A 16,485-nucleotide genomic window follows, 5' to 3' on the forward strand; every position below is an offset into this window, starting at 1 on the left:
ATAGTATTATATTATAATACTGCTTGCCACTATTTAGTGACCTTTTAGCCGTAATATTCGGTGCTAGTGCTTGGCTAGCTGCTACTACACACTCCCCTTTAGAGACACCGTCATTCCTAATGACTCGTCGACAGTGGAATAAACCAGCCTGACATCGGTTCGGTGTTGCCGGCCTGATAGATCGGTGTTGCAGGTTGATCAATGGAAGGCAGAGTGCCAACCAGGTATGACTCGACATAAGTCTCTATGTCATTAGAAACAGTTTCTCGTGGATGCAGCCTGGCCAAAACGCTTTCCTTCTCTGCCGTTGGCTTTCAGGGCCGACACCCACGTCCACTCCCATATCGGTCTGGTGGCTAAGGAACACCAGGTACTCTTTGCCCAAGGCTCTAAGTCTGGGCTGGTGGTGAACTTGCGAGCCGGGTTGACTCTCCCGGGACATCGCATTTCCGTTTCTCCTTCTGATTGCTTTGGAGCTGCCTTTGGAGCTGCCTTTGGAGCTGCCTTTGGAGCTGCCTTTGGAGCTGCCTTTGGAGCTCTTGTAGCTGAACCATGAGTTCTTGGCTAAACTTTCGGTCCTCAGCCAACTGTTTTGCCAACTCTAACTTTGCCCTTATCTCCGCTGGAGTCTCCTTCCTCCTGATTGTAGCCGGCATTACTGCCTCGCGTACCACTTGCACCATGTTGAGTAACAATTACCCATGCCATGCCTTTTAATGTCACGGATATTCATCCAATCAGATGTGAAACAAAATTTCAATGTCACGAATAATCGTCCAAGTATATGTGACACAGCATTTTAATTTCACGAATATTCATCCAATCATATGTGAAACAACATTTCAATGTCACAAATACTCGTCCAATCATATGTGACACAACATTTTAATTTCACGAATAGTCATCCCATCATATGTGACACAGCATTTCAATGTCACGAATAATGACTGCAACATCATCAATTCTTGTTGACACCAAAATGTTTTTAAGCAGTTGCCAGAATCATATAAATAAGTTTAAATTTACACCAATCATTAGCTTTAAAACAAAGCGAGTCACATAACATTTACTAAATAATTCATTTTTATAAAAGAATAATGCAAAGACTACTTTTGGATAGCGTTTTCTGATTTTTTTAAATATTTTCATTTCAATTCCGCTGACCTACATTGTGAAGTGGCTGGCCAGATCAAATTGAGGGAAGAAATGTCAGTGCTGTTTTAGAGTTGACAAGTGGTCGGTAAAATGTTAAGACTTTCAAGGTAAGACGGTCAAGTTTCATTGGCCGAGCTGTTTGTCAGCACCAGTCATCATTGAACTACGTGTTTCAGCTACATAAATCTATGGTTTTGCTGTTCATGTGTAGACAAAGTCTTCCCGAAGGCCTGTGGATAGCAGTTTACTTGTACATACTATTTACCTTTGATATACGTGCTTGACTTGTACATACTACTTACCTTTGATGTATATTTCTGACTTGTACATACTACTTACCTTTGAAGTACATGTTTGGCGTGTACTTACTACTTACCTTTTATGTACATATTTGCCAGCTCTGAGCGGTGGTATATGCAGCCAGTACACAACCTACTCAGAAAATGGCTCACCAAGAAAGAAGAGTCTCAATACCGGCATAGTGACTATCAAGAATTATGGAGAGAGGGTGCCTGTGCTTATGTCCCAGATCACATTTGCTCATGAGATTGGTCACAACTTTGGTGCTGAGGTATTCTGGTCTCTTCAAGACATTTAGGCCAGATCCAGTTCTATGTGCAATCTCTGGCTTGCTGCTGACATACAACAGTCGATTATCGCTTTGATAGCTGTTAGCTGTCGTCTGATAGGCAGCATAAGTGTGGTATAGCTGTTAGCTGTCGTCTGATAGGCAGCATAAGTGTGGTATAGCTGTTAGCTGTCATCTGATAGGCAGCATAAGTGTGGTTAATAAAAGTAGTGAAGCTGGCAGCATAGGTGTGGCTGACAAACATTGTCCAGCTGGCAGCATAGGTATATCTGACAAACATTGTCAAGTTGGCAGCATAGGTGTGGCTGACAAACATTGTCAAGTTGGCGGCTTGTGTGGGTGACAAATGTAGTCAGGTTGGTGGTCTGTGTGGCTAACTAACATACCATAGTCAGGTTTGCAGCATAAGTGTGGCTGACCAATATAGTCAAGTTGGCAGCATGCCTGGCTGACAAAAATAGCCAGGCTGGTTACATGTGTAGCTGACACACATAGTCAGGTCGGCAGCGTTTGTGGCTGACAAACATAGTCAGGTTGGCAGCATAAGTGTGACTGACCAATATGGTCAAGTTGGCAGCATGCCTGGCTGACAAAAATAGCCAGGCTGGTTACATGTGTAGCTGACACACATAGTCAGGTCGGCAGCGTTTGTGGCTGACAAACATAGTCAGGTTGGCAGCATAAGTGTGACTGACCAATATGGTCAAGTTGGCAGCGTGTCTGGCTGACACAAATAGCCAGGTTGGTTGCATGTGTAACTGACACACAGTCAGGTTGGCAGATGTGTGGCTGACAAACATAGCCAGGTTGATAGCGTGTATAACTGACAAATATAGTCAGGTTGGCAGTATGTGTGGCTGACACACATAGTCAGGTTGGCAGCATGTGTGGCTGACACACATAGTCAGGTTGGCAGTGTGTGTGGCTGACACACATAGTCAGGCTGGCAGCGTGTGTGACTGACAAACATTGTGCGGTTAAAAGGCTAGCTACACAGCTGAGTTGAGGCCTGTTTGACTCAAAGTATCGAAAATCTATTACTACGTTATTCGGCTCCATTAAATGATCACTCTTTCCATTTTTGTGTGAAAATTGCTTTATATACAAACACTTTTTGTCAATAACATCTGCAATCAATGTACATTGGTCTAGAAACTTGATGAGTTTATAAGTTACTAAGTTAGACCTTTAGGTATTTCCTGTTTGTTTAAGATGCAAGGGAACTTACTGAAATGGCAAGCTTTCTATTTTCAAGTTGACAAGTGGGCAATACTTTGTAACAGAATTAGCCTGTGAGGCTATAAAAATGCAACAATTAACATGCAGACCTTAGTGCTATGTCAAGAACGTCGGTACAAATGAATAACGTGTGTAGACAGATTATATGTGGGGCAATTCTTGATTCCCGCCTCATATATAGTTGACAGTCAGATTCGTGTTAGAGCACATGCAGCTGCTCTCGCTTTCCATATATAGTCAATGTAAGCTGACGATATGAACTGACGATATGAGCTGACGATATGAGCTGACGATATGAGATGATGATATGAACTGATGATATGAACTGACGATATGAGCTGATGATATGAGCTGACGATATGAGCTGACGATATGAGCTGATGATATGAGCTGATGATATGAGCTGACGATATGAACTGATGATATGAGCTGACGATATGAGCTGACGATGTGAACTGACGATATGAACTGACGATATGAACTGACGATATGAACTGACGATATGAACTGACGATATGAGATGATGATATGAACTGATGATATGAACTGATGATATGAACTGACGATATGAGCTGACGATATGAGCTGACGATATGAGCTGATGATATGAGCTGACGATATGACCTGACGATATGAACTGACGATATGAGCTGACAATGTGAACTGACGATATGAACTGACGATATGAACTGACAGTATGAACTGATGATATGAGCTGACGATATGAACTGATGGTATTAACTGACGATATGAGCTGACGATATGAGCTGACGATATGAAATGACGATATGAGCTGACGATATGAGCTGACGATATGAGCTGATAATTGGGGTGCTCAGGATATGTTAGTCTTGATTGACTTATCTATGTTTGGTGTTTCTGGTACACTGTTGCAATGTTGTAACGGCTGACTTCATCTGCATTTTCTAGTTATATACAATTTTATCTATGGACTCACTATGTTATTAATTGATTAATCACGTCACCCAGTCAAATATACGAGTCAAATATCCGGTTGTTGCTCCTATAACCTAGACTTCCTTTTATGGAGATTCTACTTAGCCTTTAGAATTTAAGTAAAGTTTTTTATTTGTATTATGTGAGAGATTTTATAGGAGATTACATAATAGATTATTTAAGAGATTGTATAATATGATAAACGAGTTCATATAAAATTAGTGTTGAAGGTGTACGGTTTCCTTAAGGAGATCGTACACCTTCAACACTAATATTATGTTAAGGAGACCGGAGACCTTCAACACTAATTTTATGTTAGGGAGACCAGACACCTTCAACACTAATATTATGTTAAGGAGACCGGACACCTTCAACACTAATTTTATGTTAAGCAGACCAGCCACCTTCAACACTAATATTATGTTAAGGAAATCGACACTTTCAACACTAATATTATGTTAAGGAAACCGGACACCTTCAACACTAATTTTATGTTAAGGAAACCGGACACCTTCAACACTAATTTTATGTTAAGGAAACCGGACACCTTCAACACTAATTTTATGTTAAGGAGATCGTACACCTTCAACACTAATTTTATGTTAAGGACTTCGTACACCTTCAACACTAATATTATGTTAAGGAAATCGGACACCTTCAACACTAATTTTATGTTAAGGAAACCGGACACCTTCAACACTAATTTTATGTTAAGGAAACCGGACACCTTCAACACTAATTTTATGTTAAGGAGACTGAACACCTTCAACACTAATTTATGTTAAGGAAACCAGACACCTTCAACACTAATTTTATGTTAAGGAAACCGGACACTTTCAACACTAGTTTTATGTTAAGAAGACTGAACACCTTCAACACTAGTTTATGTTAACATAAAATTAGTGTTGAAGGTGTCTGGTCTCCTTAAGGAGACCGGACACCTTCAACACTAATATTATGTTAAGGAGACTGAACACCTTCAACACTAATTTATGTTAAGGAGACCAGACACCTTCAACACTAATATTATGTTAAGGAAACCGGACACCTTCAATGCTAATTTTATGTTAAGGAGACCAGACACCTTCAACACTAATTTTATGTTAAGGAAACCGGACATCTTCAACACTAATATTATTTTAAGGAAACCGGACACCTTCAACACTAATATTTTGTTAAGGAAATCGGACACCTTCAACACTAATATTTTGTTAAGTAAATCGGACACCTTCAACACTAATTTTATTATAAGGAAGCTGAACACCTTCAACACTAGTTTAGGTTAAGGAGACCAGACACCTTCAACACTAATATTATGTTAAGGAGACCAGACACCTTCAACACTAATATTATGTTAAGGAAACCAGACACCTTCAACACTAATTTTATTATAAGGAAGCTGAACACCTTCAACACTAATTTATGTTAAGGAGACCAGACACCTTCAACACTAATATTATGTTAAGGAGACCAGACACCTTCAACACTAATATTTTGTTAAGGAAATCGGACACATTCAACACTAATTTTATTATAAGGAAGCTGAACACCTTCAACACTAGTTTATGTTAAGGAGACCGGACACCTTCAACACTAATATTATGTTAAGGAGACTGAACACCTTCAACACTAATTTATGTTAAGGAGACCAGACACCTTCAATACTAATTTTATGTTAAGGAGACCAGACACCTTCAACACTAATATTTTGTGAAGGAGACCAGACACCTTCAACACTAGTTTTATGTTAAGGAAACTGAACACCTTCAACACTAGTTTATGTTAAGGAGACCAGACACCTTCAACACTAGTTTTATGTTAAGGAGACCAGACACCTTCAACACTAGTTTTATGTTAAGCAGACCAGACACCTTCAACACTAGTTTTATGTTAAGGAGACTGAACACCTTCAACACTAATTTATGTTAAGGAGACCGGACACCTTCAACACTAATATTATGTTAAGGAAACCGGACACCTTCAATGCTAATTTTATGTTAAGGAGACCAGACACCTTCAACACTAATTTTATGTTAAGGAAACCGGACATCTTCAACGCTAATATTATTTTAAGGAAACCGGACACCTTCAACACTAATATTTTGTTAAGGAAATCGGACACCTTCAACACTAATATTTTGTTAAGTAAATCGGACACCTTCAACACTAATTTTATTATAAGGAAGCTGAACACCTTCAACACTAGTTTAGGTTAAGGAGACCAGACACCTTCAACACTAATATTATGTTAAGGAGACCAGACACCTTCAACACTAATATTATGTTAAGGAAACCAGACACCTTCAACACTAATTTTATTATAAGGAAGCTGAACACCTTCAACACTAATTTATGTTAAGGAGACCAGACACCTTCAACACTAATATTATGTTAAGGAGACCAGACACCTTCAACACTAATATTTTGTTAAGGAAATCGGACACATTCAACACTAATTTTATTATAAGGAAGCTGAACACCTTCAACACTAGTTTATGTTAAGGAGACCGGACACCTTCAACACTAATATTATGTTAAGGAGACTGAACACCTTCAACACTAATTTATGTTAAGGAGACCAGACACCTTCAATACTAATTTTATGTTAAGGAGACCAGACACCTTCAACACTAATATTTTGTGAAGGAGACCAGACACCTTCAACACTAGTTTTATGTTAAGGAAACTGAACACCTTCAACACTAGTTTATGTTAAGGAGACCAGACACCTTCAACACTAGTTTTATGTTAAGGAGACCAGACACCTTCAACACTAGTTTTATGTTAAGCAGACCAGACACCTTCAACACTAGTTTTATGTTAAGGAGACTGAACACCTTCAACACTAATTTATGTTAAGGAAACCAGACACCTTCAACACTAATTTTATGTTAAGGAGACCAGACACCTTCAACACTAATATTTTGTTAAGGAAATCGGACACCTTCAACACTAATTTTATTATAAGGAAGCTGAACACCTTCAACACTAGTTTATTTTAAGGAGACCGGACACCTTCAACACTAATATTATGTTAAGGAAACCAGACATCTTCAACACTAATTTTATGTTAAGGAAATCGGACACTTTCAATGCTAATTTTATGTTAAGGAGACCAGACACCTTCAACACTAGTTTTATGTTAAGGAGACTGAACACCTTCAACACTAATTTATGTTAAGGAAACCAGACACCTTCAACACTAATTTTATGTTAAGGAGACCAGACACCTTCAACACTAATATTTTGTTAAGGAAATCGGACACCTTCAACACTAATTTTATTATAAGGAAGCTGAACACCTTCAACACTAGTTTATGTTAAGGAGACCGGACACCTTCAACACTAATATTATGTTAAGGAGGCTGAACACCTTCAACACTAATTTATGTTAAGGAGACCAGACACCTTCAACACTAATATTTTGTTAAGGAAATCGGACACGTTCAATGCTAATTTTATGTTAAGGAGACCAGACACCTTCAACACTAGTTTTATGTTAAGGAGACTGAACACCTTCAACACTAATTTATGTTAAGGAAACCAGACACCTTCAACACTAATTTTATGTTAACATAAAATTGCTGTAATTATGAATCCTAAGTGAAAGTGAGAAGAAACAAAGTTAGAAGCTGTCGGTTCCTGTTCCAATAATATCACAGTTCCCGTAGTCATAAAATTAAACATTTATGTTTAGTTTTTCCTGTTTGAAAGGCAAAATGAGTGGGTTTTGGATGGTTTTGGAAAGGATTAGCCAATTTGCATGTATTTTAGGGTTCATATAATGTAAAGTCTATATAATGTCGATCATTCCCCTACATAGGCATGCAGCAGATTATTTGTTGACTAGTTACTTCATAAAATTTTACAGCATGATGCAACTGGAGTTGGTTGCACTCCCTTCACAGACAGCGGGGATGAGGATGGAAACTTCATCATGTATTACGCTGCCATATCAGGACAGCGACCTAATAATAATGAGTTTTCCACCTGTAGTAGGAATAGCATTGGTGATGTGTTGTCCAGCCCAAGAAACACTGAGTGCTTCAAAGGTGAGTGTCATAATGATTAGCAACTAGTGTCTGCTGCTACTAACACTCTCACTCTGTTCGAACCCCTGCATCTTCTTGGTATACCTGTAGGAAGTACGTACCTAACTGTACACCGGTAGTTATAAGTACCTATAATAATATACCTATATAGCTTGCGATAATCAGTTCTGCATGTGATAATTGACAGGTTTTTATGTAATAATTGACAAGTCTACATATGATAATGCTAGTAATCTACCACTTTAAATGTAATCTATTGTAATAATGTACATTCTCCCGATATTCCTTATTTGTACAGTGCATACAGCATGACTTATCTCACTTTATATTCTGACCTCTTTGTTTCAATCTCTCTACTTAATGGCTAAATCTGACCTCATTTTATCATTCTATTTTCTATATGTCTTGTTTTGGAATTTTAGTTTTAGGACTGGTTGCTCTCTTGACTAAACATAGCAAAACCTGTGCTTTTTCATTACTGCTGTCTTTTACACGCATATATAAATTTTTGAATATATGTAACCTATTTTAACTCCAATAATTGTACCTACAATTGTTTTTGAAGCAGTGATATATGCCATACCAATTTTGAATAGTAGCCTTTCTGAGGATAATGTTAGCAAGATAGATTTTAACATGTTTCTTTTGCGTGATCAGCCCCAACTGATGGCCACTGTGGTAACCAGATAGTGGATGGGCAGGAGAGATGCGACTGTGGCTACTCCGCAGACTGTGAGGACTCAAGCTGTTGCAAGTGCTGCATAGGACAGAATGCTGCCAACAACCAACTTGACGCTTGTACACTGCAGCTTAATACGAGCCGTGAGTCTACGCCTCTTGCCTCTGCTAAACATGCAGGGGCATCGGGTACTAGTAACACGTGATATCATACATCTTTATGGAAAATTGAATAAAGTGATGTTGAAAATTTTTTTAAAGATGTTTCACAGGATTTTGTGAACTCGATGTCTGTAAGTGTTCATTTTGTGTTGACGACAAACAGCAGGTTTGCTTGATATTTTATAGTTTTGGCTGTGTCATGTGACCCGTCGGAAGGGCCCTGCTGTAGATCGGATTGTGGCTTTTACGATGCGACTGTTGAGTGTCGTCCTAAAACCGAGTGTTCACAGCAATCAGTTTGCTTAGGGACCCAAGCGGAGTGCCCTCCGTCAGCGCCAGAACCAAATGGAACTGTCTGTGATGATGAAACGAAAGTTTGCATAGCAGGAGTGAGTATTTACATAAAAATATTGTTTGATTTATTCTTCATTGCTTCGTCCACTGCACCTGCAACTTTGTAATAGTGCTCAAAAGTTACAATTCTTTAGACTCTAACGTTAGCAATAATGAATTTGCGTGGAACTTTGGTGCTGCGTAGGTTTCCTTAACTTTGGTGCTACGTAGGTCTCCTTAACTTTGGTGCTATGTAGGTCTCCTTAACTTTGGTGCTACGTAGGTCTCAACTTTGGTGCTACGTAGGTCTCCTTAACTTTGGTGCTGCGTAGGTTTCCTTAACTTTGGTGCTGTGTAGGTCTCCTTAACTTTGGTGCTGCGTAGGTTTCATTAACTTTGGTGCTACGTAGGTCTCCTTAACTTTGGTGCTTCGTAGGTCTCCTTAACTTTGGTGCTGTGTAGGTCTCAACTTTGGTGCTACGTAGGTCTCCTTAACTTTGGTGCTGCGTAGGTTTCCTTAACTTTGGTGCTACGTAGGTCTCCTTAACTTTGGTGCTACGTAGGTCTCCTTAACTTTGGTGCTGCGTAGGTTTCCTTAACTTTGGTGCTGTGTAGGTCTCCTTAACTTTGGTGCTGCGTAGGTTTCATTAACTTTGGTGCTACGTAGGTCTCCTTAACTTTGGTGCTGCGTAGGTCTCCTTAACTTTGGTGCTGTGTAGGTCTCAACTTTAGTGCTACGTAGGTCTCCTTAACTTTGGTGCTTCGTAGGTCTCAACTTTGGTGCTACGTAGGTCTCCTTAACTTTGGTGCTTCGTAAGTCTCCTTAACTTTGACCCTTTTGCTTGTAGAGTTTTCTTTCAACTCTGAAATGTCTTCACTGACAAGCAGAATGTTATGTGATTTATGGCTGGTTTGTCTGTACGCTATTAATTAAATCACTAGTGACACTACACAAGTAAGGGGCTGCTCCTTGTATTGTTTAGCTTTCAAATATTCATTAGATATTCAGGTGAAAGCTGGTTTTCTGGTCTGACTGAAGTGTTTTTGTCACTGTTTCATCATCTCTCTGTTTCTATTTGTATAGTTTGTGGAGTTTTAGCAAAAGCTCTTAACTAGGACTTTTAATTACTTTTGAGCAGTTCTGAGGGATGCGAGCTTGGAAACTGATTGCCATATGCATGCTCTATACCTTTGGAAATTTATTGTATAATATCATTGAGACGGTGAGAATTACAACGCAGGTAATTGGGCAGGTAGCATCATTGAGCAGCTCTCATTTCTTATCTAGGATTGCACAGGGTCTGTCTGCTCTAAGATTGTTGGTGGCTGGAAGGAGTGCAGTCAAACCATCCAAAATGCTGCGGACTCTTCATTTCTCTGCATGATCAGTTGTAAGGATCCGGTATCAGGCACCTGCTACAGCTCGTCAGACACGTCCAACATTCCACAAGACTTTAAGAATATGTTGGCCAGTATTGGCCGTGCAGATGGCATAGCTGTTAAGCCAGGTGAGGCCATCCATTATTGAGCACCAAAGATCATATGGCAACTTTTCTAGAATTTGTAGATATTACATACATGTAGTTGAGAATTTTGGCCCTTTTTTAAACCGTTTGTTGGTTGCTAGCCTGACTTTGTGCTATGTATTCTCCATATTTGTATCTCAAAGGCTATCCATGCGATAAGGATCAGGGCTTCTGTGACTACTTCCTCACATGCAGACAGATAAATGAGTTGGGACCTCTAGCTAGGCTTAAAGGCCTTCTGCTTAGCCTTACGTCTGCTGAAGAGCTGGCTGCATGGATGCAGGTATGGATTTCATGGAGGTGACCAGCAGTTTTTCTGATTGCCATCTACAGGAAGCATCAATTTTTTTGGAATATTAGTTCTGCTAAGTTGATCGTTATCAAACACCTGCTTTTAGTTATTAAATATATAATTCCCAGAATATTATGGTTGCTGTGCTATCTCTTACCAACGTAATAAAACTGCATTTCAACCAAAGTTATTTAACAGTAGCCTTAACTAATGACGCATCTTAGGTATATGTTTAGAAGTAGAACTGATAGGGACGGTAGGGGCAAGTAAAAGTAATAGTGAGGGTAGGGGCAAGTAGAAGTAACAGTGAGGGTAGGGGCAAGGAGAAGTAAAAGTGAGGGTAGGGTAAGGTAAAAGTAACAGGGAGGGTAGGGGCAACTAGAAGTAACAGCATGGGCAGAGGCAACTAGAAGTAACAGTGAGGGGAGGGTAAAGTAGAAGTAACAAGGAGGGTAGGGGCAACTAGATGTAATAGAAAAAGTAGGGGCAAGTAACAGGCAAGGTACTTGTTCAAATGTACATGGAACATACAATCCTTCAATATCAATTGCAGAAGTACTGGTGGGCAGTGCTGCTTGCTGTTGTTGGACTCGGGTTTGTCACCTTCCTCCTCGTTTGGTTTGGGGCCTACTTCACACCTAGCTCTAATCCAGATCAACCTGATGCACGAGATCCCCGCAAGCCCCTCACCAGACCTGAGCGCAGGGTAAGCTGGATCGCGAGCCAATATTTTGTTACCCTATTTTCCAGAGGCCAATGATTTATATTTCTCTATGGAGCGTTTTTTCCAACAAGCCTTCCATTTGCCCTCCGCAAAAAACTCTATTCTGTGTACAGTGGTACATTGAGATACGAATTTAATCCGTTCTATAATCACCGTTGTGTGTCAAAGAAATTGTACCTCAAAGCGTCATTTACCAATTATAATAATGTAATAGTTTAATTGCATTACTGCATTCCAACGATATAAAACCAACCCAAAGTACATTTAAATAAAATATAATACGATGTATTAAAAATTAGTAACCAAGTAATATATTAACCTCAGCAACTATAATTACCTACTGTAACTTTAGCGTATTTTGTGGTTATGATCGGCAATAAAATGGAACATTACATTGTACGACGTTCAGTACGTACTGTAGGGAGTTCTTACCTTCGAAGCAGACGTATAATGTAACCTTTCAAATTAACTTGAATGAATTTAGTTTACTAAACAGCTTAGTTACATAGTTTACTCAAAGCTAAGCTTTAGTATGTAGTTTACTGAACTTCAATTTTGTCCTTATTTTAAATTTTACCACCTATCTGCTTCCGGTTTTGTTTTAATGATAACTTATAGTGGATAATGCTAAACTGAGAGAGAGCGAGCATCGTATCTCTTTCAGGCGTTATGGGAGGGATTTCAACCGGTAGCGAGAGAGATTTTCTATACATATTTTAAATTTCTCGTCGTATGTCAGAACAAAGTTGTTAAAAATTTTCGTGTCATAACTGAAATAAATCATGTTGGGACAATCGTTTCTCAAGGTACCACTGTACTTTTAAATGGATAGTTTTAAATTTTTGTGAAGAAACCTATTCTTACTCATGAATTTGATTAAGTTGTATTGTTGCATCACGTAGTCGCAGATGTGATGGAAAGATCGTCTGCATGACTATTGTAAAGAACCGCGATGAATGTCGTCAGCAAAGTGAACATTTATTGAAAGTCATCTTACGATGAACCTTTAGTATGATACAGTTAGAGTAAACCTGTGTTGTACCTTTAGTATGATACAGTTAGAGTGAACCTGTGTTATACCTTTAGTATGATACAGTTAGAGTGAACCTGTGTTGTACCTTTAGTATGATACAGTTAGAGTGAGTCTGTGTTGTACCTTTAGTATGATACAGTTAGAGTGAGTCTGTGTTGTACCTTTAGTATGATACAGTTAGAGTGAGTCTGTGTTGTACATTTAGTATGATACAGCTAGAGTGAGTCTGTCTTGTACCTTTAGTATGATACAGTTAGAGTGAGTCTGTGTTGTACCTTTAGTATGATACAGTTAGAGTGAGTCTGTGTTGTACCTTTAGTATGATACAGTTAGAGTGAGTCTGTGTTGTACCTTTAGTATGATACAGTTAGAGTGAGTCTGTGTTGTACCTTTAGTATGATACAGTCAGAGTGAGTCTGTGTTGTACCTTCAGTATGGTTAAAAATGATTAATCATATATTTTTTACGTTGTCACTCGTGCCACTGTTTATTATGATTGTTTTATGATTACATTATTTTAAATAATTTTAAGAAAGCTAATATCACCAGAAGTTTTGTTAGTGCGTATATGGTAGGTGGCCTGTATCTGTCTCTCAGCCCTACACAGCGGTTCCATCTTTTGATACTTCCCACTAACCGTTTGTCAAAGCTTACTAAACATTTTGTCTGCAGGGATGGAAGGTAACCAGGGTAGACCCTGTCCGCAGATAGCCAGGCATCCCATCTGGCTCACTAGTAAGAGTGCGCAGTTGTAGTTCTTCATTGCCTCAAGTCGGGGCAACTTAAGTGATGCTTACAGCATTCACACGCAGTTTTGTTTCCATGTAGTCCGCATTTCTTCAATGAAATTCTGCTACTTGTCTACTTACTGCTACCTGCCTTACCTGCTAGATCTAGTTCTTTATATGGCTCTTATTATAGCCATTATAACCTTCCTTATGTTTAATTTCTATGTCTATGGCACTGCTAAACATCGACTAAAACATTAAGTTGATTAAATGGTTTATCTTTCCAGTGTTTTTACTTAATTTAGAACCCCAGAAATTTCATACACATGCTGGCAGACGCAGGTGTCTACAGGCAGGTGTAAGCGTGTATAGATTGGTACATGTAGGTCTCGGCATATATAGGCGTATGCGAAGGCAAGTACAGGCAGGCATGCGCGTGTACAGGCAGGCGCAAGCATTTATAGGATGGAATGTATGGGCAAGCGCAGGCATATACTGTATATAGCCAAGTACAGGCACGTATAGCCTTATACAGGCAGCTACCGGCAAACATTTACGCAAAGTGCTCTTTCAAAAGACCCTCTTACTTTGTGCATTCTCATCCTTAAACAAAGTGTTTTCTCATAAATGAAACAATCTTCATAAAACTTCTATCCTTGTCTGTATTGCAGATACTGCTTTGGTTAATTGCAATGAGACTGCGTCCAGAGAGTTATGATGACCCCGTCATACCATCTTTTCACCCGACAACGTAGAACACGCTGATTTTTCATTTCCTCCAAACGAAATATTTTTTGCCATACAAAACCAACAAAAAATTTTTTCGAATTACCAATTTGGCAGTAGGTATGATGGTTACGTCAAAATAAATACATGTATGTCGATATGCAAATCGCCAAAATCCCTCCAATAACGAATGAAATGTATGGTGCTCGATCTCGCACAGTTTGGTATTATTCGTTATTAGTTATTTTGAAAAAGAAACCGGAAACAGATAACAGATGAGTAATAAAATTTTAGCGATAAAAAATTTGAAATTCAATGAAATAATTAAAAATACATACTAAAACTTAGCTTTATGTATCTGTTTAGTAAGCTAAATTCATCTAAGCTAAATTCAACGTTTATGTTATACATATGCCTTGAAGGTAAGAACTCCCTACAGTACGTACTGCGCATAGTATATTGTAATGTTACATTTTATTGCAGATCATAACCACTAAATACACTAAAGTTACTGTAGGTAACTATAGTTACTAAGGTTAACTTATTATTTTGTTACTAATTTTGAATGTTCACAATGCGTACAGTACATATAATTTTGATGATTTTTACCAGGGAGTGTTTGCATTAGATATTTACTGTGGGTTTCTATACGAAAACTTTGTCTCATGATGCTAACACCGAAAGTAATTAAAATCATATGGCAAGAGTCCACTGTACATTGAAACCAGATAAATTGCACCACCTTCTGAAATGTGCAGCCAAGTTGTAACAGTTATTATAAGTAGCCTATTTAAGTACATGGCGTGTTTTGTCTAGTATACTATGTACAACCTGTTGTTTGTAGCCTGACAGACAAAGAGACACAATGGAAATGAGATGAATAAATGGCTGTATCTCACCAAACTACTCTCTAGAAACTACTCTCTACTTGTGATATTCTCTGACATATCATTATTTATAGTTTTATTACATGAATACCTGTAGTTACTAGCGTTTTTATGAATCAACATTCCTCTTAGATTGTACAACTCATAACCACTCTCTTTCTAAGATTTTTGTAACTTGTTTCCGTAAATTATGTCTGTGGTGGAAGTTTTTACAAAACACACTCATTCTTACGTCCTGTCCGTGTTCTTTTCTCTTTCTTTTGCGGCTGATTGATTTAAAGAATAGTTGGCTAGACAGGCGATTGATGTTTTAGCACGCTCGAGTTCCATAAAGAACCCCATTCTCGATACTTGATGGGTTTGAATAAACCAAACGTGGGTGCGAGTTTTTGTTACGATGTATTTTATTTCTGTTTCTAAATACTTGCCCTCATTGCAATGTGACCTATAAAGTTACTTACTCGTGCCAATTTTCAATGTTTCACAATTTTGTTCACGAGAAAAGTGTTGTCATAATGACATCTTTATTATTGACATTAACTTTTGAAAATGGAAAGGTTGTCTCTAGAGGTGATATAGGCTACCTGCAGCATGCGCTACACGCATTAATGTCAGACTTGGTGTCCGACATATTCCTGTCAAACGCGAAAGTACCACACGCATTGGTGCGACAAACATTAGTGTCAAACATCAGCTTGTCTAGCCACACGTTAGAGTCTGCAGTTGTAATAATTGTCATTACAGCTTGGATGTAGCTCAGTTGCTTTGCTATGCAATGTAACAGCAGGATTTGGCAGCAATGTTAGCAAATACTCTGTTTACAATCACTGTGTTTGATTATTTGTATTTAGCCTTACATAATACAGCTTGACGCTCAATTGTCTGCCCATCATTTGACATACATGTATATGTACACATTGTCAGGCTTATATGTGTGTTATATGCCATAAAACCTATAATTGAACGTCGCTTGTATGTGAACACCACCTCTATTTCACCACCACTAAGAGAGAAGGGTTGGAAAATAGAGCGCCACCCTCTATTTAAACGCCACCTGTATATGACCGCCACTGACAATTTTTGATCTTTATGAACCCGTCATATCAAGTGATCAGTAAAAAAATGTCCACAAAATCGTATTAATTATTAATCGTTTACATCAATAGCAATCAATTCTCTCGATGTCCAACTCCTAAGCTTTTTGCTTTTTCTCGTTAGAAGTTTGAAAGCAACACCATAGAAATAGTCAATAACAGTCTTAGGCTAATAGTAGTTTCTTGTTCAAAGTGGTCTTCGAAGTACATATACAGTGAAACTCGGATAACTCGCCCTCAGATAACTCGAAAACACGGTTAACTCAACGTATTTGTTTGGTCCGTTCCCACGCAATGATAAATGGCTTTA

At 38.6% G+C, this 16,485-nt stretch overlaps 1 protein-coding gene across 3 annotated transcripts in view; it reads left to right on the forward strand.

Annotated features, from left to right (window-relative positions):
* The window catches only part of LOC137399536 (disintegrin and metalloproteinase domain-containing protein 10-like), a 35,922-nt gene extending 19,900 nt beyond the window's left edge, over window positions 1-16,022 (forward strand). For 2 of the 3 annotated variants that reach the window (XM_068085695.1, XM_068085697.1), the window contains 8 exons: window positions 1,554-1,726; window positions 7,812-7,992; window positions 8,650-8,814; window positions 9,019-9,221; window positions 10,454-10,673; window positions 10,835-10,974; window positions 11,537-11,689; window positions 13,413-13,475. In XM_068085695.1, the coding sequence (XP_067941796.1) occupies window positions 1,554-1,726; window positions 7,812-7,992; window positions 8,650-8,814; window positions 9,019-9,221; window positions 10,454-10,673; window positions 10,835-10,974; window positions 11,537-11,689; window positions 13,413-13,451 (1,274 nt within the window). In that variant the 3' untranslated portion in view covers window positions 13,452-13,475. Of the gene's footprint in view, window positions 1-1,553; window positions 1,727-7,811; window positions 7,993-8,649; window positions 8,815-9,018; window positions 9,222-10,453; window positions 10,674-10,834; window positions 10,975-11,536; window positions 11,690-13,412; window positions 13,476-15,038 lie in introns of those variants that run through there. The other variant, XM_068085696.1, reaches the window with a different exon arrangement.
* Window positions 16,023-16,485: the final 463 nt, after the last annotated feature.

The sequence above is a fragment of the Watersipora subatra genome, chromosome 7 (assembly GCF_963576615.1).
Source record: "Watersipora subatra chromosome 7, tzWatSuba1.1, whole genome shotgun sequence".
NCBI lineage: Eukaryota > Metazoa > Bryozoa > Gymnolaemata > Cheilostomatida > Watersiporidae > Watersipora > Watersipora subatra.